The sequence below is a fragment of the Lepidothrix coronata genome, unplaced genomic scaffold (assembly GCF_001604755.1).
Source record: "Lepidothrix coronata isolate B3197 unplaced genomic scaffold, Lepidothrix_coronata-1.0 Scaffold125, whole genome shotgun sequence".
Taxonomy (NCBI): domain Eukaryota; kingdom Metazoa; phylum Chordata; class Aves; order Passeriformes; family Pipridae; genus Lepidothrix; species Lepidothrix coronata.
The window spans coordinates 765916-792001 of NW_016690305.1; the positions used below are offsets into that span (position 1 = coordinate 765916).

Below are 26086 nucleotides of genomic sequence, written 5' to 3' on the forward strand. Positions count from 1 at the left end.
CTGGCCTCGGGGGACTACGTGCGCCGCCTCCCCTTCATCCCCTTTGAACCGGAGCCTTTGTGGGCCCCGTGAATTAAAAAACCCATGTTATTCCTACACGAGCTTTAGCTGGTTTCTTCTACTCATCTGCTCCTTGCTGCAGGACTGGGGGAGTGGGAGCTGTGGGAAAGGGAAGGATGCGGCCGTCAGAGAAGGTGGGCTGTGGCTGAAGAACCAGCAGAGGGGGAGGAATGTAGATGATGGAACTAGAGGAGAGGGGCTTTTCCTAGTTGCTTCGGTGCTGCTTTGCTCATCCCCATGGGGATGCAGTCCAGAAGAGAAGAAGAAAGGTTAAGGAAAAGTCCCCTGCGACTGCTTGAGGAGATGCCAAAGGGGCCAGTGTGTGCTTTTCTGAAGGTCAGGGCAGGGAAACAGGCCGAGATGGAGGCTTGGGGCAGATCCTCTTCTCATCTCCTGGCCCCGCACACCCCTGTGCTCTGGAGGGCTGCAATCCCTGGGGAGGCACTGGATCCCTGGGGCTGGCACAGCCCTGGCACAGCCACCGGCCAAAGGGCACCTGTCTGTGCTGCCCGTGGGAGAAGCGGCCCCAGCCTGGCTGGGCCTCGTATGTAGGGGGTCTCCTCTGAAGAAGCCCAGAGCTGTTCCGGTCCCTCCCTGCAGGGGGTCCCGCAGCAGCGCCAACATCCCACCCTGCTGCCTCTTCGCCCGTGCCCCTGGGCAGGGCCGGTCTGTGCTGGGCCGGCCTGGAGACCGCGGGCGGGCTGTGCTTTGGGGCTGGAAGGCCCGTACTCCTGTGTTCCCCACTGCCAGGCGGTGCCGTGCGGCCGGGAAGGGGTATTCCGGGAGGTGTCTCGCGGCTGCCCCGGACAATGTTCCCAAAGCCCCGGACAGTGTTCCCAGAGCCCCGGGCAGTGCTCCCAGAGCCCCGGGCAGTGTTCCCAAAGCCCCGGGCAGTGTTCCCAGAGCCCCGGGCAGTGCTCCCAAAGCCCCGGGCAGTGCTCCCAAAGCCCCGGGCAGTGTTCCTAAACCCCCGCCCGGGTATCCCGTGCCGGTCCCGCACAGCGCCCCCTTGCGGCCCCGCCGGGAAGCTCTGGTATAGTCTCGGTCACGCCCCCTTTTGCCCCGCCTCCTTTGCCCCGCCCCCCGCCTCGTGACGCACTTTGGGGAGCGGCCGCCAGGACAGGCCCCGGTGACCGCTCCTGCTCACGTGACCCAGGGGCGGAGCCGGGCGGGCGGGGCGGGGGCGTGGCCGAGGCGCGCGCTGGAGGGGGCGTGGCCCCCCACCATGTCGGAGGAGAAGCCCCGGGTGAGGCGCGGGCGGAGTCGGGCAGAGGAGCGGTCCCTCCGCCGCGTCCCGGGCCCCGCCCTGCCCGCTGGGCTAGCGGGACAAGACTGCGGGGCGGGCCGCGGGGAGGCGCAGGCGGGCCGGCCTCCGTAGGGACCGCGCGACTCTCCCGGCTGAGCTCTGAACCCGGCGCGCCCTGCCGTGTCCCATCCGGGAAGGCGTGAAAAGAGAGAACGAGTAGATCAGCCTGAAAGTTGCGGGGCAGCGCGGGTCCGTGGTGCAGTTCAAAATGAAGCGGCTCGCCCCGCTGGGCAAGCTCATGAAGGCGTACTGCGGGCTCAGGTAGGCACCGACCCCGCGCCCCCCGGGCAAGGGTCCCCTCGCTGCTTCCCTGCCCGGAGCCCGGAACGTGCCGGTGCGGCGGAGTGAGCCTATCCAGGCGTGCGGGAGAGCGAGGAGTTGGGATGCTGGCAGCTTCTCGGTGTGCAGTTCTCAGTGAGTGGATGTTTCCTTTAGCTCCTCACGTGTTTTCCCTGATGTCCCGTGGCAGCGCTACCAGAGTTCCTCCAGTTCTGATCCTGGCCCTGAGACAATTCGCTGATCCTCAGTCCTGTTATCTCTGAAAACTTCATCAACTTTGAGTGCATTTTCTATTTGGAAAATGGCACAAAAGTAATTCTTCCATCCCACAGCTTCCTCATAGGCTTTTTCCTTCTCCCTTCCCATGTCCCTCCCACTGCCCAATGCAGTTGGGACTGCTGTGTTTGCAGGTGTTTGTTGGCTGCTCCGTGTCAGAGGCTGTTCCTTGGTGCCTTCCTAAACTGGAAAGGGATGTAGCCCCACCATCCCAGTTCCTGAGCCTAGAGCCCTCAATGCCTCTGCTTTACACAGAGCAGAGGGTGGGGATGTAAATGGCTTTGGAAGAGGAGTTTGCCAGTGTTTCCCCTCATCTGTTACTAGCAGGATGCTTTCTTCACTTACTCAAACTTTACATGCTGCTCTGTTCTGTGCCTGCTGCATCGAGACATCTCTCTGTTTGGGAAGGAGGGGTGAATACTTAGGGTTTTGCAGAGGTGCATGGAATTTTAGTATTCCTTTGGCTCTGTGTGTGACAGAAGGGTGAATCACACAGGGATTTGCAAGGATTTGAGAGGGCAGAGCAGTGCTCAATCCCTCAGGGATTGACAGGGAATAAAGACTTCCTCGTGTGATTAAACACTGTCAAAACAGGTTTCAGTTGAGTGTTAACTCAGGTTTTAAGGGCAATATAAACTTACCAACATTCAGCCTTCCTCAGTGTAGAAAAGGAGACAGATATGCTCTTGTATTTGTCCTGATGATTAAATTTAAATCATAGAACCACAGGACGGTTTGGGTGGAAAGGGACCTTAAAGCCCATCTCGTTCCAAACCCCTGCCATTAGCAGGGACACCTTACACTATCCCAGGTTGTTTTAAGCCCTGTTCAACCTGGCCTTGAACACTTCCAGGGATGGGGCAGCCACAGCTTCTCTGGGCAGCCTGTACCTGTGCCTCACCACCCTCACAGGGAAGAACTTCCTAATATCTAACCTAAGCCTACTCTCTGTCAGTTTGAATCCATTCCTCCTTGTCTTTTGAGTGTTAATTTTGTTAACATTTGTTCTGACAGTAAATCCATGAATACTTAGTTTGGATTTGGAAACACGAGCGTGGTTTCTCATGTTAATTACTTAGAACTCACAGGGTTTGTCAATGAGGCAGATTATATTCCGGTTTGATGGACAGCCAATTAAGGAAGCAGAAACACCTGCGTAGGTATGAAAAACACTCTTGCTGCAAATTGCTACACAGATATTCTGATGTCTGTGTGATGATTAAAGGGGCTTGAAATCAAAATGATCCTGAAATAGTTGCTCTGAGTTTAGCATGTTCCAAGTATTTTGTTCAGGTTGACTGAGGGAAAGTGTTTCCTGTGTTAATTAATTAAGTTATCCCTGAAGTGCTCTGTTGCTGGTTAGGAGCGGAAAGCAAGTGCTTTTGTCATCGTGTGTCTTTCAAGTCTTCTGTGTTACTTATAATTTCCATATTTTTAAAATGTTAAAATAATTCCTGTGTTACTCCCACAGTTAAGAGACGGAAGATGAAGACACGATCAATGTGTTCCAGCAGCAGACAGGTGGAGGGTGCTAAGACACGCTGTCCTTTGGAGAAAGAGGAGTTTCAGGATCCTCATCTCACCTGACTCTCTCATCTGTCCTCGAATTTGCTATTTTAATAGTGAACAAATGAGCATTCCAATCACACGGGGCTCCTCAAAACTTCAGAGGACATTTACCAAAGTTGCTTGTTGCCTTTGACATTCTGCATGCACAAGTCAAAACAGTATCTGCAGGGATGGATCAGCATTTGAATTGGGCCAGCTTGATTTAAGTTCAGATTAACTCATGCGTATTCTCTCTGCTGTTATTTTTTTTAATTGTTTTTACTATATTTATTTTCTTTCTTTAAACCTATAGCCTGAACATTCATCCATGTGTTGGGACGTGGAGCGTTCATTCCTGGCTCTGTTCAGTCTTGCACCTCTGTTTAACTCAAATTATGTAAATCAGTGTATTTTCATGCTAGTTTTGAGCATGAAAGTTTACTTTTAGGAGGCACCCAAGAGGAGGAACAGAGGTACTGGTTTTAAGTTCTTAGCTCGTGTTGCAAACGCAGTCGGTCCCTTGGGTGGCACTGAGCCCTCGGCACAGGCTGGAACATGAGACAATACTTACAGTAGAGTTCAAATACTGAAGGTTTACATGTGTTTTGTCATGTTATGATAAAGGTGTCCAAAATATACTTTTTTTATGCAGAAATGAGATTTTTTTTTTTGTCCTGAATTATTGCAGAACTGGAGGTGGCAGGGCAGTTGGTTCAAAACCAATGCTCGCAATAGAGCAGTGGTGTTTTTTGCTGTAGAAGCTTATAAAAATCCCATTGCTGAAATTCCAGCCGTTTGCTGAGTGCCAGGCAGCTCCTGTCCCTTTCTTCTGCTCCCTTAATTTCGATTCTGTTTCACCCTGGGTACCAGAAGTCTGCAGCCTCAGGTTTCTTTTCAGTACTTGTTTTTGGTAGATAAACTTGATAAATGGGAGGGGGGGGGGGGGGGAAGCACTTTTCAATGTCACCAAACCGTGCAGAAAAGCGGGTGAGCGAGGAGAGAGGTGTCTTCAAAATAATCACCCGCTCTCCTGTCTCCCTAACCTTTCGAAGTTTAATGATTTGTGTGGTGGTTTGGGCTGCGTGGAGCCCGTTCCAGGGGAATTTTAACTCAGGCCGTCCTGCTGCTCCATGGGATTCATACCAGCCTTTTCTCTTTCCATTTGGCCACGTTAGATCTGCTCCCGCTTGTAGGAATCTCGCTGGAAGGGCCCCCGTTCCCTTTTTCGTGTTCCTGTTGGTGGGCTGGGGTGGGACATCCCGCGGATCCCGTTGTCTGCTCCTGGATTTGTACGTTGATGCGTCGCCCTTTGCTGTTGCACACGGTGAATCAATCCGGCCTGGGACTCGGGCTCCCGCCTCGTGCTCTCTGTGGCCCTGTCCTGGCGGGAAGGGCACGTGCGGGAGCCGCTCCAGGCACCACTTGCACAAAATCCCCCTGGGAGGGGGCGGCGCTGCCGCACAGACCCCGCTCCGGGGGGGGGGGCGTTGCCGCACAATGCAGCATTTTGCGTATTACCCTCTCTCCCACCCCGGCGCAGCAGCTGCCGCGTTCCCGTCGCTTCCCCCGGGCTCGCCCGCGGGAGCGGGAATTCCCGCTGCGTTCCTGGGCACGCGCGGCGCCTGCTGGAGGACTGGGCGCTACCATAGAGGCGCGGGCGGCGGGATAGAGCGCCTCCCCCCATCCCCACCCCCGGGCGCTCTGGCCGCGCACCCGGAAGCGGCGGCGGGGCCGCGCCATGGCGGGGACGGCGCTGAAGCGGCTCATGGCCGAGTACAAGCGTGAGTCGCGCTCCCTGGGTTTCCCGCGCTGCCCCTCCTGCCGGGATCCTTCCCACAGCCCGGGAGGGCCCGCGGGGCGGTGGCGGGGCAGGCCAGGCCAGGCCGCGGACCTTCCTGCCCCTGCCCCACCGGCTGCAGGGCCCTCCCCGCGTCCGTACAGAGCCCCCGGGGCGGGGGGTGAGGGGTACCGAGCACGGGGCACCGCGGGCTTTGGGGAGCAGCTGTGGCGAAGGGGGGCACGCCCGGCACCGCGGCCCCCTCTCGCAGGTGGGACACAGCCTGTGCCCCGGGACACGGGGGGCGGGCGGTGTGCGGGGGACACATCGGGCACTCCGCGGCTCCAGGAGCTTAGTCATGGGCGAGGCTGGGAACCCTGGGCAAGCGGCCAGTTACTTTCATGCTTTTCCCTGTTAAGATTTTCCGGATGTGGAAAGTCTCTGTTGCAGAGCTTCGTTATCTCAAAGATCATTAGAGGTGTTTGCCAGGATAGACACCTTCTGGTTGTGGCTGCTTCATCCCTGGAAGTGTTCAAAGCCAGGTTGGACGGGGCTTGGAACAACCTGGTGTAGTGGAAGGTGTCCCTGCCCGTGGCAGGGGTTTGGAACGAGATGATCTTTACAGTTTCTTCCAACCCAAACAATTCTGGGATTTTGTCCTTAACTGAAGTAGTTAGTGAGAGCATTTAAACTCGGATGTAGTGATCAAGGACATAGACTTGCTTGTTTGTTTAAAAATCAGCGTGAGACGTGACTTGCAGGAGGTGGAAAGCAGTGATCCAGACCAGCCCCCCACAGGGAGCAGGGACTGGGTCCCCCTGGGAATCCCACTTCTCCTGGGATGAATCATCTGCTCCCTGGTGAGCTTGAGAGGTGTCCGAAGGCGCCTTTTGTTGGCAAGAAATATTTGTTTGTTTAACTCCTTGCTTTTGGGCTCTGATGCTCTGCCTTTTATTTATTATGGAAAGGAGTTAAAATGCAGAAACAAAGTGTTTGGTGAGAAAAGAGGGAGCTGGGCTTTAAGAACTGCTCTAGGGAAGGTCACTTACTGCACTCCCCAGACTGTCCAGGGGCGGGTAGTTGTTTCTCTCTCTGCCATGGTTTAGTGGAAGATTCCAGCCTGAGTAAAATAGAGTATTTATAGGCACACGTTCCCTGCCAACACCACGCCTGTTCCCAGAGCACAGGTCTGTAAGCTGAGCTGTCACACAGGGGTTTGGGGGGCCAGGCTCCCCCCGCTCAGGGGGTGACACTGACAGCTGGGAGTGGTGGGCAAGCCCCGTGGGTGTGTGGGCAAAGCCTGTGTGTCCTAGAAATCTGCATTTTCCGTTGTGATCCAGAGGCACTGACCTGAAAAACAACCACAGAAAGACTTGGCTCTGCTTCTGTCTGCTCTCTTGCATCAATCCCCTCAGTCCCCAAAAAGCATTTTTGATCCTTTGTTGTTGAGAGAGACTCAGAGATCTGACTGGAGTGTCTTGTATGAATGAAATCTTTAGGAAAAAAATTATATTAAAGGGCATCAGAAAAATTACTTAATGCCACGGACAGACATGAGGTGAATCTTCTCTGCCTGGTTTCCCGGGGTAACACTAGTCATGAACTGAGATAATGTTTGATCTGTGATCTGCCTTTAGAAACACTTCCCCACCTCCAATAAAACACAGTATTGTAAAAAATTAATGTGACTAACTGCACAGTGCTTTGAATTCTGGAAACCCAAGTTGCAGCAGTGCAGTTATCCAGACGCTCTGGTGTCTGTTGCTGCCTGGATTTTCCTGTGCTGCACGTGCCTTTTCCGGGTTGTTACTTTCCCTGAGCACCTCAAACCCTGCTACAGCCCCCAGAATCAAGGCTGACTTAAACCCCTCCCCGAGTGTTTCACAAAAGGCTGGCAGTGAGTCGTAGCTCTTCAGAAGCTGTCACGCCCTGTGCAGAATTTCAGCAAAAGTTATTTTGAAGAACAGAAACAGTTCCTGGTCACGAGCAGTTCTGCTGCCCCTTTTTGCAGAAAAAGAGCAAGCCCTGCCTTGGGACTGAGCTGTAGTCTGAGGTTCAGCTTCGTGTGAACTTTCCCTTCCCCCCGGTGATGTGAGTTGCTGGTGTGGATGCAGGCACTGGGTGAATGTGAACATGAAGATGGTTTTCAGTCTTTGTAGAAACTGGTGAACACAATCTTTTACTTTCCCTCTTTCTCCTTTCTATCTCTCCTCTTTAGTTACTTCTAGTCATGACAGAGGTGTTTGGCAGTCAGTCCCTTGCTGGGGGATGTATTTTGCTTGCCAGACTTCCGATTCTTTCCTTTTCTTTTTCAGTTTTGGTCTTTGTTTTTCTCTGTGCGTGTGCGCACACGTTTAAATCTTTATGTAATATGTATTTATTGTTGCTTTATGTGAAAAATGCTTGACATTGTGAGGAGTTTCTACCTGTCAGAGCCCAAATACATTATTCCATTTTGTGAGAGGCTGTGAAATTGCTCTGGTTTTCTTTAGAAAAAGAAAGGGATGGTGGGTGTGGACAGCCACATCATATGGATTCATTTTTTTGTCCTCATTTAGATCTTTGTTTGCACGTTTGGCTTTTTTTCTGCCTCATATTTATTATCTACTCTGCCAGAACTGATTTGGCTAAAGCTTTCAAAAAAATCAGATATAAAAAAAGGCATTATTTTTATTAGAGTCTGTTGGGTTTTGTCTGTTATTTTTATAGAGTCTGTTGTTAATTCTAGATGTGTAATAGTATTAAGACCTGATATTAGTCTCTCAGTAGCAGCTTGTATTTACAAGAGTTAAAGAGATGGAAGGTTTACTGCTTCCTGGCTGCAGGATCTTGAAGATATCTTACACTGGCTGAAATTTCAAATCTAAAATGGGTTACTTTGGAAGAATTAAGTCAGATCTCTAGAGACCTGAGAACTATTGTGCCTGGTTGTATGCCCTGTATTTCCTTCCTGGTACAAACAGGCAATAGAGCAGTAGATTGTAATGCCAACAGGTATCTTTGGGAGTGCTGTCGGGTTAAAAATACGAGATTTATGTTGTGAGATTCGAGAATTCACGGGAATAATACATCTTCTGGACCTGGCAGCGCTTCAGTGAGTGCCTCCCATCCTTATTGCTTGGGAAGAGTTCTGTGGAGCCAGAAGAAAACTGGCCGTTTTCAAGTGTCTCAGTCCAGATGCTTTCAGATAGGGCAGTGAGCAAGCCCTTAATGTTTCCCCGAGTCCCGGGTTTTTAATCCCCTTGGAGGTACCTAAATTAGGTGCAGCTTTTAGAAAAAAAGCATACTGTTGAACTTCTCTTATCAGGATGCGATCAGTCTCTTTATTAAGACCTTTAACAAGAAGGTGTGTTTTCAGTTTTCCTGAGAACAGTCTCCCGGGTGGAATTGGCTGATAATGACTCCACAAAGAGCAAATGAAATGAAGGTGTTGATTGTGCACCAGATCTGCCCCAGGTTCCCAATAGAAGCCTCACAGTTCTGTAGTGTCAGCTGTTTTGAGCTTACAAGCAACAACTTTCCTGGCTTTCCCCTTTATCTCTTTCAAAGCTGATTCCTTCCTTGGCTTGCTGTTTTGTTCTTTTTTGCAAATTAAGTCGTCCTCAGCAACCTCTCGGAACCTCTTAGTGGGACTTTTCTGCTCGTGTGTGTACTCTGTAGGAAGCCAAGACTCTGGAATAAAACTCCTTAACACCAGTTGTAGTATTAGAAGCAGGTTTTACTTTATTACAGTGCTGGATGCAGGGGGGATGGCTCCTCCTAACGTGCATCCTTGGCTCCAGGTGGTACACCTATTTATTAGCCAGAAGTATCCATACCAGTTCCATAGGTGGTTACAGAACATTCCACCATCTTCCACTGGTGGGGTTTTCTTCACCTTGGTGTCTTTAGGGACCTCTGGTGGTCTTCCACACATGGTGTTGTTTTTCACCCTGGTTATGTGAGCTGGGCAACATGTTTCTGAACAGACTGGGTTGGGCTGGTTTGACTTGTTACAGAGCTCTCAACATTCAGCAATCATTTCTTTGACCATCACTTCTGTGTAAGTTATTTACAAAAGGAACCCAAGGCTTACCTAGGGGGAGCGAGCTCCCTGGGCACACCAGGAGGCTGCTTTATCCCACGGATCTTGCTGGTGGCAGCTCTGGCAGTTAGCACCATGTGGAATGTCAGCATAGGTGTCCTGGCTTTGATTGTTCAAGGCCAGGCTGGATGGGACCCTGAGCAACCTGGTCTAGTGGGTGGCATCCCTGCCCATCCCAGGGGATGGAACTTGATGAGTGTTAAGGTCCCTCCAACCCAAACTCTTCTTTGCCTGCCCCAAAGAGCTAGCTGCTGCATCAAGTTTGGGCAAGCTGCCTCTCTACAGCAGTAGGTGTAGCTTCAGGATCTGTATTTTCCCTGTCAGTGCCTTCTGTTGGATACTGTCCATGCTTAGCCTGGGCAGAGGGCTCAGCTCCTTGCTTTCCAAAGAAGGGTAATGGAACTAGGGAAGGGTCTGGAGCACAACTCTCATGAGGAGAGGCTGAGGGAGCCCGGGGGGCTCAGCCTGGAGAAAAGGAGGCTCAAGGGGGACCTTCTCACTCTCTACAACTCCCTGACAGGAGGGGGGAGCCAGGTGGGAGTCATGCTCTGCTCCCAGGTAACAACAGCCTCACGTAGCACCAGGGGAGGTTTGGATAGGATATTAGAGAAAATCTCTTCACTGAGGGAGAGTGTTTGGCCTAGCTGGTCTGTCAAAGTCATTCTGCTTTTGATCTGAGCATTCGTTTTAGCCTTTCACTGCTTTTTGCTGCTCATGTATAAATAATTGGAAAAACTACCCCCTAACATTCCATTTTTGGAGGGTCTGGTGAGCCTGAAGCAGCTAATGCTGTGTCAGATCCCAGCAGTTCATGCTGTGCAGCTCTGAAAACTGTGCTTGAACAGCTTTAGAGAAATCATTGGGTAGGATGTGACCATCCCTGTGGAAAAGAGGTTTTTCCTTTCTCAATGACCAGGTGTAGCAGCAGCCACGCAAAATCAAACCTCTTGTGCCCCTGACTGCCCAGTTCTCACTTTGCCTGATCCTTAAGAGTGAAAAACCTCTTTCTCCAAGGGGAGAGCTGAGCAAGGAAGTGGAGAATCGAACCTGTGATCTCATGAAGACCCTTTGCTCTGTGGGCTTTGACCCATTGCCCTGGTTTTCGTTGGAATGGAGAGAGCTGTATGGCACACCTCTGCTTGGCTGCCACCACAGGGGATACACAGGTGCTGCTGGCTTTTCCAGGGAAATCATGGGAAACATCAGAGGGATTTTCTTAGAGAGAGCCACAAGATGGAGCAAAATGATTCCGGGAGCTCCTGGGTTTGACATCTCCCTCTTTCTATCTAAAAGCATCAGCAATAAAAGCTGCTGGAGACCCACTGTGAAGCTGGAAAAACCTGTCCCTGAATGTCAGGACATTGTGGGAAACCGTAAGGCTGAGTTTCAGTCTGGGGCTTCTGGGCTTTGGAACTTCAGAGAGGGCTGTGCCAAGGTTAAGGGCAACGTGAGGGGAGAGTTTCACAGTCTCTCCTGTCAAGGCATCTTGGCACATCTTTGAACCCTACAGTAAAGGAGCTGTTCTAAGACAGAAATCTGTTCCATGCAGCAGTTTTCACCTGCAACCTAACAGAAATTAGGTCAATCGTTTCATTTATTGGTTTGTGACTTCCCATATTGCCTGGGTCCATGTTCCTGCTCGTTTTCCTGCGTGGGAATGAGCATGGTGGTTCTTGTGGCTGTGTTCTATGTTACAGGCTACTGGTGCTCCACAGGCCATTGGTTAGGAAACACTGTGCTGGAAAAGCAGCTGGGAGTGTCACCTCCTGCCACCAGTCCCACTGGCTGACCCGCCAGCACTGTGGGGCTGGTGTTGAACCCCCGGGACTGCAGGCCACTGGTTGCCTGTGTGCAGCTGAACTGTGCCTCCCCTGCTGCTGCCACCCTGCAGGACATCAGAAACTGGAAGCTGATGGTCATTCCACTAGACAGGAGAAAACCTGGTTGCTCTTTTATCAGCACATGGTGTTACTGGGCTTCACCAGGCTTGAAATGGGGGGGCTGATGCCGGAGGTTATTGTATGAACGTCTCTGCTTCTCCTGCTTTTGTCTCATTCTGGGTTTTGTACTGAAGTGCATCAAACCTGAATGGGTGCATAGAGGTCACAGTAATACAACCTCTTTGTAGGCTGTTGAGTTTGTAATTGCAGATACCACAGAGGTCCCAGAGGGGGGTGTTTCTCAGGCTCTGTGGAGAGTTTTTGTTTTCCCTCTCATTTTTAAATTGTTGCCCCTGGGAAGATAGTAGACTCGATGACCCTGGAGGTCTTTTTCAACCTAAACAATTCTGTGATTCTAAGACTAATTCTGGGAGGCTGAAGAAGCCCAAAGTGCCAGATAATTTTGTCTAGAAAACTTGTCTTGCATGTAGCAGTTAAATTGTCAGTGGTGGGATCCTGGGCCTCCTGGATGTGAAGTTTTGCTCAGTGAAGCACGGCCAGGGGATTCCTCCCATGGTATCCTCAAGCTGTTCTCCAAGGGTGTTTGGTGGTGGGGCCTCTGTGCTAAGCTGTGGCCAAAGCAAACACCACCCAAAATGCTCGGGCCCACAGGTCACCTTAACCTTCCTTGTGTTTCTGTTTTCACAGAGCTGACCCTGAACCCACCTGAAGGGATCGTGGCAGGTGAGGAGCCGAGTGGGGTTTGTGCACTCTGGAGCTGTAACCTTGTGTCCAGGTGGCAGAACAATGCACTGAGCACTGTGCTGTTTTGTTTCACAGGTCCCATGAACGAAGAGAACTTCTTTGAATGGGAAGCCCTGATCATGTGAGTTAATATTGTTTTGTGTCTGAAATCAGCAGTTGCATGCTGTGATTAGTTTCTAGGAGACCAAGAATGTAAAAAAATTACTATCAGTTCTGTATGACATCAGCCTTGGCCTACCTTGGTTGGGAATTCCTTCTCTTACCTAAACAGGGAGTTATATTTGGATTTTAACCAGGATGATAGAGACAGCATTGGTGAAGTGTACAACTTGTGATCACTTGTTGTACAGGTGTCATAATAATAAGCTTGCAAATTTTTCAGGAATCCTCATTTGGGCTCCCTTGACTGTGTTACATTTACAAACGCTGTAGGAAACAACAAATTGCTTGTAGATCACAGAGCTGTTGGAACATTGCTTAACTGCAGATGCAGGGCAGATTTTAAGTGGAGCAAAATACACAGATTATTAGTGACAGGAGAAAAAAAAATCAATGCCTAGAATTAGTTTACTTACTATCCAGTCTTTTTTCTAGAAAAATTGAAAGGTTTTGATCTGAAAAACTATTCATAGTTAAATAAAAAAAAATCTTTTGTAATTCTTTAAACTTCATGAATAGATTGGTGTTGTGAAGAGTTGAGTGCAGTGGTTCTGTATGGAAAGCTCTTCTTTTGGTGAATAGCTCTGAAAAACCTGTTGTGTTTTGGGGGTGGCAAAGACTCCTTTAAAAAGCTGTGTTCTCTCCCTTCCACTCCCCAGCTGATGGGTATGGTTGTTGGTAGCAAAATTAGCCATGAAAAGACAAAATCTTCCTGACCAGTGTCTTAGGAGTTGTCTTACTTCTTTCTTGTACTCTTAGTCATGCTGTACTTTTGGGAACTTTGAGTACGTGGAATGACTTGTGTTTTTTACAAAACAAAGTTCTAAAATGGCAGAGGAGAAGAAAGGAGACCTTTGTCACTCACATCTGACAGTTTATGCAAATGCTACACAATTAGAAGAGGAAGAAGCTTTAAACCACTAAGTTCATCTTGAATCTGATGGTCTGTTGTTGGGGTAGAAAGAATTGGTGATTTCCTTTCCTTCAGCCAGGGCTGGGGGGTCCTGGAGGACTCAGGGCAGCAGGTGGTGGCCGTGGCCCCACTCGCTCCGTCCCCACTGGGCTCTGGGCAGGTTTTCCCTGCAACCACCAGTGCTGACTGGTGAGATTCTCAGCTGGCGTGGGTGGCAGAGTTTTCCTAGCTCGGTTTGCTGGGAGTGTATTGTCTAGGGATGAAAAACAAGGTTTCTCTCTCTTGGGCTCAGGCACACAACCAATACCAAAGCATCCCGGGCTGTAGCGAATCCCCTGTTCCACACAAGCTGTGTGGGTGATCCTGCTGTATGGCAAGCAGGAGCCTCTGAGTTATTTTAGGCCTTGGTAAGTGGAGGTTTGGATTACCACTGCTTGTTTGCTCACTGATGGGAAGAGTTGGCAAATGCCTCTGCTTATGTGCAGCGATTTCTCTTGGGATAACAGGTTGTGCTTCCTGGTAGCTCAGTCCCCTGAAATTAAACACTTAGCATGGAAATAGGTTGGTTGTTGCCCGACACCAGAGATTTTGGCTGCAGGGTCTTAATGCCTTCTCTTTCTGCGAGTGGCATAGTCAGCACATGTGCTTTGCAATGTGCCAAATTGCAGGTCAGACAGCTGTGCATTGCTGGGAGTGGAAATCCCAGAGGATTTAATGCACTTCTTGGAATATTCCTGCCTCTTGGTACTTTCTCTTAGCAGAGGCTCTGTGGCTGAGTAGAGCTTTGGTTTAGCCTAGACAGTTCTTTTCCATATTTCCCATAATGTTCCTAAAGAACGAAGTTGCTGCTTGCAGACTTGAAAGCCCTTTAAAGTGCTGAGTGTTGAGCTTCAGGTCTTTGTCAGCGGAAAATGAGAGGCGGAGGAGGTGCTTTCATTTTGGTTTCTATATTGTGTGTGTGTCATAATCAAGTTATATTTTAAGATCTGCTCAATTCTGAAGCTGTGGTACAATAGAAACATGTTTACCCTAAACACGTTTGGTTACTTTCATCTCTTTACAAGCCCTGTTAGGAGCAGTGTTTGCATACCTTTGGAAAGCAAGCTACACCTCTTGTTTGTATTTGTGGTGATCTCTTCCAGTGTTTTGTAATCTCAAATGTGCTGTATGAGATTCTGGGAATGAGAGGTGTGCAGATGAGGAAATTAGAGTAAAGCTGGCTTCAGATATTCAGACGGATGATGTGCAAAATCTAAGTAACGTGATAGTGAAAAGAACAGAATACTTTTTTCCTTCACCCAATTTATATAAAGCTAGAGCACACGTAATGGCAAATAAATTTAAAAAAAGGGACCTAGGAGAGAAAAGACATCTCTCATTTATCAGTTCAGAGGTGGGCTGGGTAATGTTACACAGATTGATGTAAGAACTTGGCTCAGAGATAAAATAATGTCTTTTTAAATAATGGAAATAATAATTTGTATTTCCAGTGTTCTTGCCCGGAGCAGCAGTGCTGGAGGAATGTGAGACATATAAATGTTAAGGCTGTATTGACATGTCTGAAGGACAGAACAGCTCTTACGCTCCCAAAATGAGTGTAATAGATCAAGAGCTGAAAATACCAGGTGGAAACCTTTCTGAACAGCGGAGGTGGGGAGTATTTCTGAAAGTCAGATCTTTGCAACAGCGTTTCAGGAGAGTTTGCCTTACGCTGCCCAATTCCTTAGCGCTGTGTGAGGTCCTTCAGGCTGTCTCGTTTTCATGGATTTAGCATTTCAAGGCCGAGTTTTGCCCTCTCTAGTTGCCATGTACAAGTGTGTGTTGCTGTTACAGTTTATCCCCAAAAGACACAAAACCACACGATTGTTAAGAACTTTATTAGCCTAAAGGTTGCTTAAAAACTAAACAATATAAATTGAAGTCAACTTTTCAAAAAGCCATCTAGAAAGGTAATTAGAGCTATAATTAAGCTTATGACTTTTGTCTCCATTCCTCTTTTGGGCATCTCATGATTGTGGGGTTTGGTCTTTTTCCAGTTATCTTTTTACAAATAAGCCATTTACAAATGTATTTGAAGTGTGATTATAGAATTAAGAATCACGGAGTCATTAAGGTTGGAAAAGATCTTCTGAGACCATCATGTCCAACCTTTCCCCCTAGCACTGCCAAATCCACCGCTAAACCATGTCCCCATGTGCCACATCTCCGTGTTTTTGAACACTTTCAGGGATGGTGACTCCACCGCTGTGCTGGGCAGCCTGTGCCAGTGCCTGACCACCCTTTCAGGGGAGAAATTTTCCCTAATATCCAATCTAAACCTCCCCTGCACAACTTTTGGCCGTTTCCTCTTGTCCTGTCTCTTGTTCCCTGGGAGCAGAGCCTGACCCTCATTTCGCTTGACCTTCCTGTCAGGGAGTTGTAAAGAGCAAGAAGATCCCCCGGAGCCTCCTTTTCTCCAGACTAAACAATCCCCATGAGCTGTCCTCGTCAAGGCACTTTTCCCTCTTATTTTGGCAGAAACCCACCACCCTTTTCAGCCCCTTGCCTGAGTAATAGCCGGCTCGTGGAGGTTAGAGTTTCTCATTTTCATGCTTCAAGTCAGCTGTGGAATCACTGCAGAGCAAGGGAGTGATTGCAGAAGCTGCCTTGCTCTTACCTCCCAGGCCCTGCTGATGTCCTTTCTGAGCTGAAAGTGATGCTGTTAAGTTCAAATGCTGAGTGTTTTGTAGCTGCAAATGCTGTCTTGGATTAACTTTAATAATTTCTTTGAAGTTGATCCTGGCAGCGCTGAGTGGCTAAAACAAAAGCAGGGCCGAAAATGGAGTGTGTTGGGTTGAGCCTATTTGACAGAAGAGCCCTCAAGGCTGTGGGTTTGCTCTCAAAACAGAACATAAGACACCCACCAGCTTTTCAATGCCTGTATGTACATACTCTCAGAAGTTCAACAATAAGCCTTTAAAATGCAGCTGGAATTAAAATGGTCATGAAAAAATGCATTCAGTTTACTCTCAGATGTGAATTGAATCCCAGCTAAATTTAGGGAAAAGGCCGGAAAGGGAACAAAGTGGTTGAGACAATTTAGCTTTCATTCTTGCAGACTATTGATGCATTTCTCTTATCTTACCTGCCAGTGTCAATGTTCGGGTTTAAATCACATAGTTCTTGTGTTTATCTACCAGCCAAGTCTTTTGAGTCCCAAAGTTTGAGAGAGAGAGGTTCGTAAGGCTTTAGGATTTGCTGCTCTTGGTTTTCTTTTTCTCTAGGTTATCAATGGCTGTCTTAATTGTTAGGAATCCTTGAACTTTTAATGTTCTTTCTGGCACAGGGAATGGGGATTGGGAGGGGAAGGCATGAATATATTCCTAAACCTTATTTCCCAGTCAGTAGAACCTTTGTTTGAAGGGCTTTTTACTAAATATATGAGGTTTCCCTGGCTACGATTTTTGGTGCTGAAGCTTATTTCGTCATTTTTCCAATCAGGGGAAATCATGTTTGTGTTACAACTTCCAGATGGTTCATCAAGTTTGAATAAATCATGGCTAATGAACTTTTTTTTCTGCTCACTTTTCAAAAGTGTTTTATACAGGCAGGGTAAAATAGTTGTCTTCATGTTCTCGACTCGGCTGCACTTTGAACTAGATGCGGAACACAATAAGGAAATGTTTCTACAAGAACCCTGGTGAAGCCATTTGTTCTCCACATGCACTCGAGGGAGGACAAACTCAATACCTGAAGTCTGCAAAGACACATTGTTGTCCTGCATCTCCTCTGGCAGTTATGGTCTCAGGGCTCTGTTTTTATTTTTGCAAATCCTTGCTGTGTTTTCTGCATCAGACAGCGATAAATGTTTGTGTGGTTGTTCTCTAGACTGGCAGCTGGGATCTCTGTGAGGCTTATAATTTATTTTTGAGCTCCAGCATTTGACATCTCTGTCTTGTGCAGCATAACAGTATCTTCAAAGGCAGAGGAGTCCCACACCTGCCTCTGCTTTCTCTTGACGTGCAGACGCTCAAATCCTGGAACATGCCTTGGAGCCAGATACTCCAATTATATCCAGACACACCCTGCTAATTAAACAGTGTTGTGACCTTCCTAGTAATTTAGTGTGCAAGCTTTGATTTCCCCCTTGCCTCCCAAGCCTTGTATTTGGATTTAAGTTTATGAGGTGTGGGGTAAGAGCACGTTAACTCTTTGTTTCCCAGAGAAGATGATCTAACTGAAGCTTCAGACATCTCATTTAGACAAGAATTTGGGTGAAAGAGCTGTTTAAAACTGGCGAATAATGTTTTACCTGTTTCTAGGGGTCCTGAAGACACCTGTTTTGAGTATGGTGTTTTCCCTGCTATCCTGAGCTTTCCACTCGACTACCCGTTGAGTCCTCCGAAGATGAGGTTCACGTGCGAGATGTTCCATCCCAACAGTGAGTCTGATGCAGCAGGATGCACAGGGGAGTGGGTTGCTTGTGCACTTTAAAAACAAATTTGTGCAGCAGGAGAGCTGGTGTCCTTCCTGAGGGTGGTTCTCTCCCTTTCCAGCCTTGGCCATGCAGCAGCAGCATTCAGCTGTCCAGTTTTTCTCTGGTTTAGGGTCCTTTTCTGTTAATCACATTACTCCTTGTAAACTTTTTGCTCCTTAACAGTCCAGTAAGGATTCCAAAAAAATTCACTGCCTGGGTATAGTAACTATTGTAACTATTGGATAAAGCTGAATCTACAGCTGAATCTTCTATACATGATGTGAGACTTAGTGAATTAATACAGGCTCTTTTCAGTCATAGAATCATAGAATAGACTGGGTTGGAAGTGACCTATCAGAATCATCGAGTCCAACTCCTGGCCCTGTGCAGGACACCCCAAGAACCACACCATGTGCCTGAGAACGTGGTCCATATGCTTCTTTAGCTCAGTCTTGCTCTGTGGCTTGTATTTAGGTAGTTTGGTGTTATTTTAATGAGTGAAAAGTTGTTCATGTTCACCAAAGTGTGGGTGCAGCTTCATCAGGCAGCATGAAGTCACAGGTTTGTTTAACATTTCTGGTGGGATCTTTCTGAAATACAGAGTGCTCTGTCCAAGCAGACGACACATTTGCTGGGCATTTAATATTAAGACTTTGCTGACCTTTGCTCTGCAATTCTGATTCCACTTGTACTCCATGATCACAGAGATCTTTTCCAACCAATATTATCTTAAGAGTCTTCAGTGGAAGTAATTGCAGTAACAAGAAGTACAGCTAACAGGTTTGAGCCTTGGACATGAAAAAAACCATAAACTCCCCCTTTGCAGCCTGGAGCACTGCCTTCTGGCATCAGCCTTGAAATTCTGTGTAAAATCATTGCTTATGACATCTTCTGAATCAACATGGATTCTGTAAAGGTTGTTTGTCATCACCCAGGTTTGGTGGGCTGCATCTGTGTTCTAGGCTGTTAGGTCTCTGCCACTTGGGAGCAATAAAAGGCAAATGCTGCCCTCCTGCCTAATGCTTCCTCTCCAGCTGATGTTCCCACATTTGCAAAACACAAGTCGTAACTTCAGCTGGGAATCAATTTATTTCATCCTATTCCAAGGAGTTTTGCAATTTTGTGAAGTTGTTCTGTTCTTCCCTTCTGGAAGCACCGCTCGTGCAGGTTCTTGCCCATTTAATCCACATCTTTCTGTTCTCCTGGGAAGACACACCTGCATGTCACAGGGTGGAAATGTGTGGACATGCCTAAGGCAGTGTGGCATCACCTCTGGAGCTCTGGTGTCCACAGCAGGGCAGCATTTGGCACTTGGAAGCAGTGTGGCCACATCGGCACCTTGCTCCAGCTGGACTAATTCACCCAAAATTCTTGCCAGGACTGGTCTCCGTGAGCAAATCCGTGCCCACACAATGCTCTGCAGCTCCCGCTGGGGCCTTGCCTTGAGGTTTGCTGCTGGCAGCTACGTTGTGTGCAGCATTGCCAGGAAGAGTGGGGTGCAGAGAAGCACAAACTGCCTGACTCTGTGTTACAGGGTGGCTTTACATATGGGTGTTTCTTCCATGTGGTTAACTGGAGCATACTAGGGGGTCAGCTCAGTTCTTTAAAACTCTGGGTCTTGTAAGTCTGAAGTTTAGATCACCTGAAGTAGGCACTTGAGTCTTTCTTCTCAGCTGGGGTTGTGCTGGGCTGATTCTACCCAGAAAGCCTGCAGCTCTGCTTTTTCTGTTCCTTAAGTGCCTGTTCATCCTACTGTGAGAAATTGCAAGGAAAACATTTAAAAAGTCTGCTGTGTTCCCTCATCATTGCAGTTTATGTTATGTGAAGGGGGAATCAAAACACCTCTGAACTATCTTCTCTTAAATTAAAATGACCTTCTTGGATGCTCTGGTGAAGGCAACTTCAAAGTAGTGATTAGTGGCAGTGCTTGCATTAGCACTGAGCGACGACATGGAAGGATCATAGGATCGTCAGGGGGGATTGGAAGGGATTGTTGGAAGGGACCTGAAAGCCCATGTCATTCCAACACCGTGCCATGGGCAGGGACACCTTCCCCTAGACCAGGTTGCTCCAAGCCCCATCCAACCTGGCATTGGACACTTCCAGGGAGGCGCAGCCACAGCTTCTCTGGGCAACCTGTGCCAGGGCCTCACCACCCTCACAGGAAAGAATTTCTTCCCAATATCCCAATTCTTCCCTAACCCTGCCCTCTGGCAGTGGGAAGCCATTCCCCCTCGTCCTGTCCAGGCCCTTGTCCAAAATCCCTCTTCAGCTCTCTTGGAGCCCCTTCAGGCACTCCAAGGCCTCCCCAGAGCCTTTTCTTCTTCAGGCTGAACACCCCCAGCTCTCCCAGGCTGTCTCCAGAGCAGAGGGGCTCCAGCCCTCAGAGCATCTCTGTGGCCACCTTTGGACGTGTTCTAGCAGCTCCACATCCTTCTGATGTTGAGGTCCCCAGAGCTGGAGGCAGCACTGCAGGTGAGGTCTCACCTGAGCGGAGAGGGAGAAGATGAGTATGTCTTCCTGGAATCAGCCTTTGCCATCTTGACTGTGCCGCTGTGTTCCTGCTGTTTGAAATGAGGCCCTGCACAGAAACAGGAGAGTCACTTACAGTGAAGCACCTTCTGCCAGTGGGTTCCTAACTTGCAAGAAGTGCTGATTTAGCACCTGCTGTTTCCTCCTCTTCCAAGGACAGCTAGACCGGCTCCAGTCCCCAGCCTGGGGCTGCAGGAGGGGATGTAAATAAAAGTCTTCCACAGAGCTTACGTGTCACAGGCTTGTGCAGACATAGCTGGGTGAATGGAAGGAGCTGGAAATGAGCACAGCTGCTTCCAGCGGTCATTCCCGCTTCGTTTTGTCTTGCTTCCCTGGCAGTGGCACAGGTTTGGTCACCTGAGGAATTGAAGCACTTAAAGTACTTGGCTAAAGTTGTCCTTCCTTGGGAGGCTGCAGAATTAGGCCATGTTGCTAGAGCAGTGTTTCCAACTGTATTCTCTTTGTGTTTCCTCTTCAACCTTTGTTTGGTTTATTACCAAGTCAGTGGAGTCCAGTCTCTGTTAAGACAAATTGTACTGTTGCAGACACTTTGCTTGTGCTAAAGGTGTAGAGGGGAAGATGCCTGAAACTTTTAATTCATAGGTTTCCTTGTTTCCCGTGCTTTAATGCAGCTGAGCTTTAAGCAAAATGGTAAAAAAAAAAAAAAAGTTGTGGGAATTCTTCTGATTGCATATCAGTAATGTTCAAAATAAGATCAGTTCTATTCTTTATGATATATTTATGTTATGGTTTTTAGCACAACACTTTATTTTTTATCACACTTATGTTTATAGCGTATTTAACGTAACACTTTTCCCTCCTTTGCTTAATTATTTTCACAGTCACGGTCCAGTGGAGGACTCCAGTGTGTGTTCAGTGCATTCAGTTCCATTTAAGTAGGACTGGTTACCTGCTTGGAACTGTGTCTGTGCATAAATCCGTGCCTTATTCCACCAGGCTACATCTATTATGTTTCCCATGGAGCCTGTCACTGGTTATTAAATGACACGAGTGCTCCCAGAAGATTTCTGTTGGGGAAGGACTTTGTTAGATTTGCTTAAAAATTTTTGTCTTTCGGATTTTGTCCCCTCTTGCCTTTGGAAGGGGAAGTTTAAAACTGGGTTTGGCCTCAGTCAATACAAAGGCTAAAGATCTGGAGAAGCCAAGTGTTTCCACTGAGTAACAACCAATCCTCTATACTTCTTGCTCAGTTTACCCAGATGGGAGAGTCTGCATCTCTATCCTTCATGCTCCCGGGGATGATCCCATGGGATACGAGAGCAGCGCAGAGCGGTGGAGTCCCGTGCAGAGCGTGGAGAAGATCCTCCTGTCGGTTGTCAGCATGCTGGCAGGTGAGCAGTGCTGTTCTCTCAGCAGGTCCTGAGTCAGCTGGAGCTGCCTCTTGCTGCTTGCTTTGTTAAGTGAGCAAAGCACATGTAAAGCTGCTCAGCAGCAACTACAGTTCTTAAAGCCTTGTTATTTATTTATTAATAAACCAGTTTTCTGAAAAGAATTGGAAAAAAATGCGACTGAATCAGTAACCAGGTGTTCCCAGCAAGGCTTTCCTTCCAGGTTGGCAGCAACCGAGCTGGTGGCGCTGGTCAGATGGTTCCAGAGGCTCAGCTGGTTCCCTGCTCCTGGACAAAAGCTTCTTTGTATTTGCTGTGGTGTCCGTTCAGCTCTTAAAGCTGTTGTTGGATTTGGCTTTGGCAGCTGGAGTGTTGCCAGATCTAACCAGTACAGTAAGCTGGAGCCCATGGCCTCTGTGATTCAGAAGCCAGCACCCTCCATTTCTCTTTGTTATTCCTGGCCTGGGAATGTGCCCCACTCTGCCATCTCTGGTTCAGGGGAAGGCTTCCTGAGATGAGACCTGGGGTGAAAAACTCTTTGTGCAGCCTTTTAAATGTTTTTTCCTAAATCCAGTGAGGGCCGTGGATCAGCTCTGTCACGTACAGCTCCCTGAAAGATGGATCCTTTCCCACATAGTGGACAGAGCCACTGAACTGCCTGAAGAGGGCAGAGCCGTGTCCCTTAGAATTGGCTTTGAAGGATAAATGGGTTTAGAAGCAGCAAAGCTGATCAAAGGGCAAGCAGCAGATTCCTACGTGGGACTGTTTTAGCTTTGGAATAGTAACCTGCTGATGGGAAGCTGTGCAGGCAAACAGTACCTTGCTGGGCTTCCCATGGCCTCGAAGAGCTTGGTTTGTGGTGCAGCCTTACCTAGACTGGTAAGTGCAGGAGTCAACATGGTCTCATTCTCTGCCTGTGCATCCTGTTTTCCCATGGCTTTTGGAGTAATTAGGCTAAAACATCAGCTTCTTTCAGGCTGCTGGCCAACTCTCAGCTCTGGCTCTGCAGGTAGCATAAGCCCAAGTTTGCTAGACTGGGTGACCTGCACACCTACTGGTTTTTACAGGTGGACCATCTCATGTTGAGAAGGATGTGAGCCTGAGATGCCTGCCATGAACTGGGCCAGAGTGGGTTTGGACTAGTGTGTGAAGGGAAATGGGCAGTGTGTGTTCTGTCTCAGTGCCTCGTGTAATCCTGGGACAGTGTCCTGCTGTAGGCTGCCCACAAACCTGATAAGTCCTGTGTTTCCACTTACCTCTTTTCTAATGGGGAGCCCCCCTGACCCCAGCACTTCATGTGCTTTCTAAAGTGCTCCGAAATCCTCAGATGAGGGATGTTGCAGAAATGAAAGCATTCTCTGGGTTTCCTTGGTTTGTTTTGTTGTTTTTTAATAGAACAAGCCATCTCAGTGAGTGACGGAGCCTGTTTGGGTGGCCTGGTTGTGGGGGCTTTGTGTCTGGGAAGCTGCAGAACCAGGAAAGAACATTTTGCAGGGAGCAACGTGCGGTTTGAAAACCCCTTGACGGCGCTGGGGGTGCCCCATTGTGTTGGCCATGTGCTTGGTGGGGCTCTGCTGCTGAGAGCACAAACAAAAGGAAGTCCTTTTCCTCTGCCACTTGTTTCTCTCCTAAACTCGACCTTGCTGTGATATCCTTTCTCTTGTGGTCAGTTAAATCAGAGCTGTTTGGGAATCTGGGAGCTATCACTGGGTGTTCTTTAGTGGTGTTTCTGTAGTCCCAAGGAGGAGAAGTGTGTCAAAGCCTCGGGGGAGTGGCATTCTTGAAGAAGAAAGAAGGTCTTGTTCCATTGCCCACTTACCTTTCAGTCTTTCTCGTTTCAGAGCCAAATGATGAAAGTGGAGCCAACGTAGACGCCTCCAAGATGTGGCGGGAAGACAGAGAACAATTTAACAAAATTGCCAAGCAGATTGTGCAGAAGTCACTCGGACTTTAAGCTCACAGAGAGACTGAAGTGTTTTGTATTTCTCTCCACCTGGAAACGAGCAGTGCTCAGTGCTGGTACCAAAAAGGAAAACTTTGTAAAACTATTGGCCTAGTTCTTATCATTTGTTATTTATTTACCATCTCTTTTCTTCCGCTGCTCCAGAGAAGCCTCTAGTTCACCAAGCTAAACTGTGTGGAAAGGGGATTCAGTGCTAGGGAAAAAATACAGAGACAATGCTGTTTCAAAGGCTGCTTGTTGCTACCTCACTTCGTGGTGTGGAAAGCCTGGAGACCTGGCAATCTGCAGCCCGCCCTCACCCATTTGCTGTTGGAGAGCAGTGCTGGTTTGGGTCAGCTGCTGGAAGAATTAGTTGTGGTTTTTTAGGTAGAATTGCATCTGGAGCAGTAGTAGACAGAAAATAATCTATCCATTTTATGATACTCTCTAGGTTAAGGGCAGCATTTGCAGTCAGATCTGATTTGAAAAGTATAGTTAGCAGGAGAGGCTACAAAGCAAGGTTATAGTTGGGGTGTGTTAGCAAAGAAAGGAACTTTAGAGAGGATGTAGGGAGCTGTGAGGGCTGGCTGGGGATCTGGAAGGTGCTGGTGTTCCCGTGTGACACTGTGAGTTTGTACTGAGCCTTTGAGTCAGTGTTGGCTTAGCAGAAATCCCAAGAGCTGCTTTATTACTCCTTGAAGACACTCAGTTGTAAACTTTACACTCAGTTAGAGGCACAAGGTGTAAAGACTGGATTGTGAAACACTTCGATCCAGGTTCAGCCGGACAGCTCTGTGAGCTCCTCCTCTGGTGACACGTGGCTTTTGAGAGGATTCGGCGCTGCTGGCCTTTGCTGTTACAGCCCAGGTCACCCATTTTCAGGTGAACGAGCGAAGATGAACATGATGAACTTGTTAAAATTACCTGTGACACTCTACGCTGGGTGCTCTTATGTATTAAATAGGAGCCAGAGGAGACAGGGACTGTCTTCTCGAGGATGGTACGATGCGTGTTTTGGACTGCAGTGTTGTAGCCGATATGAAGGGTGCAGGAAAAACCAGCCGATCAGTTCCTAAAACTGCTGAGGGGCCTCTGCTGACCTTTCTGCTTTGCAAGCCAATCTCACGTGTAGGTCCAGATCTTCAATTTACTACAAGCAATAACATGCCCATTGACAGCACACAGAGTCCAACTTTGTTGGCAGCTTTAAACGGGCTAAATTTGAGAAGGGCTGGTTTTCTTTTAATGTGAAGAGCGCATGACGTGGAAGGAGTCGCAGCGTGGAGAAAGCTTTACAGAGGTGATCGTGTGCATGTGCGTGGTACAGCTCGTCAGTGTTTCTGTCTCGCTCTCTGTGGTGCAGATTGCACTGTGCCATCGTTCTGCACCTCTGAAGGGTTTGTATTGCTACGACTTGCTGATTTTTACCTCCTTGTAGAAGTAATTGTTGCTTTGATGTAAGGGTGGGAGGGGGACCGGACATAGCTTGGGAGGCAGAGATGACAAAATAGTGTTGTACCTAACTAGTATTTCAAGGCATACAGGAAAATGTAGCACTTTACACAAACTGGGAGCGTTTTTTGAATTGAAGTGGAGGGAGGATTGCTCCTGGGAGCACTGCAGCCACTTTGGGGAACAACGCTGGAGAGCTGCAAGGGCCACGTGGCCAACAATGGATTCAGCAGACGTGGCAAAAGTGGGGTTTGGTTAAGTGCAGAGTGTTTTATTCATGTGTGCTTGCTCATTATCTTGATTTTATGGTGGGATTTAGTCTGTATACTGAAAATAAAGTGATTATATTTTCTCCTTTCATAGGTGTACGCAAATGTATTGCAGTGGGTGTTTTGTACGGGTAACCACCTGGCCAAGATACTTGCTCCAAAGGAGTGGAAGGGTTTATTCTAACCCAGTTAAAACATGGGGAATACTTCAGGGCAGTGGAAGAGCTGACATGGTTGCTGTTGCTTGGCCTTTCAGGCAAATGTCTTGTCTCTAATGATGGCAATGGGTGGGTAATTCAAAGAAAACTGCAAAAACCTGACAGCGGGCAGATGTGCAGTTTGTTTCTTGCAAAAATCTTGTTATAACCATGTGCCTGGCCTAGGAAGGTCTCGTGAACATGCAACAAGTGAATTTATTTGGAATGTGCTGATATTAGCCCTTGCATTTGAGAAGGACACTTAGATCATAGAATCACTGAATGGTTTGGCTGGGAAGGGACCTTAAAGACCATCTCGTTCCAACCCCCTGCCGTGGGCAGGGACACCTTCCACTAGACCATGTTGCTCAGATGTCCAGTTTCTACTCAGAATTTCCATAGTCCCCAAATCTCTCTGTTTAGAAATAAAATCTTTTTTTTTAAGTGACTGGCATGCAGCAGGCTTGCTGACTCAGGTGTTTGAAGCCACCCAGTGAACATGCCTACCAGGCACTCTTGTAAGTGACAAAATGTAGGCAGAAGTTCACCTCAGAGGACTTGGTGTCGAGGTGAGAACTGTCCTAAGTGGTGGCTGTTTGCTCAGCTGAAACCAGCAGTGAGTGTTTTTCATTGAAAGGAGTTTGTTGTTTGTCATGTTCTTTGAGGAAGAAATTTTTCCCTGTGAGGGTGGTCAGGCCCTGGCACAGGTTGCCCAGAGAAACTGTGGCTTCCCCATCCCTGGAAGTGTCCAAGGCCAGGTTGGACAGGGCTTGGAGCAACCTGGGCTAGTGGAAGGTGTCCCTGCCCATGGCAGGGGGTTGGAATGACATGGGCTTTATGGT

The 26086-nt window shown here is 48.3% G+C and overlaps 1 protein-coding gene and 1 long non-coding RNA gene across 2 annotated transcripts; both read left to right on the forward strand.

The window, feature by feature from the left end:
• The first annotated feature begins 1339 nt into the window (after positions 1–1339).
• Positions 1340–4120, forward strand: LOC108502899. Its single transcript, XR_001876654.1, has 2 exons — positions 1340–1627; positions 3393–4120. It is a non-coding gene; the product is annotated as an uncharacterized LOC108502899 (long non-coding RNA).
• Positions 4121–5155: 1035 nt separating this feature from the next.
• UBE2G2 (ubiquitin conjugating enzyme E2 G2) lies at positions 5156–25138 on the forward strand. Its single transcript, XM_017826333.1, has 6 exons — positions 5156–5250; positions 11919–11954; positions 12051–12096; positions 17349–17467; positions 21247–21387; positions 23226–25138. Exons 1-6 carry the CDS (start codon positions 5208–5210, stop codon positions 23336–23338), a joined length of 498 nt encoding a protein of 165 aa, XP_017681822.1. The 5' UTR covers positions 5156–5207; the 3' UTR covers positions 23339–25138.
• Positions 25139–26086: the final 948 nt, after the last annotated feature.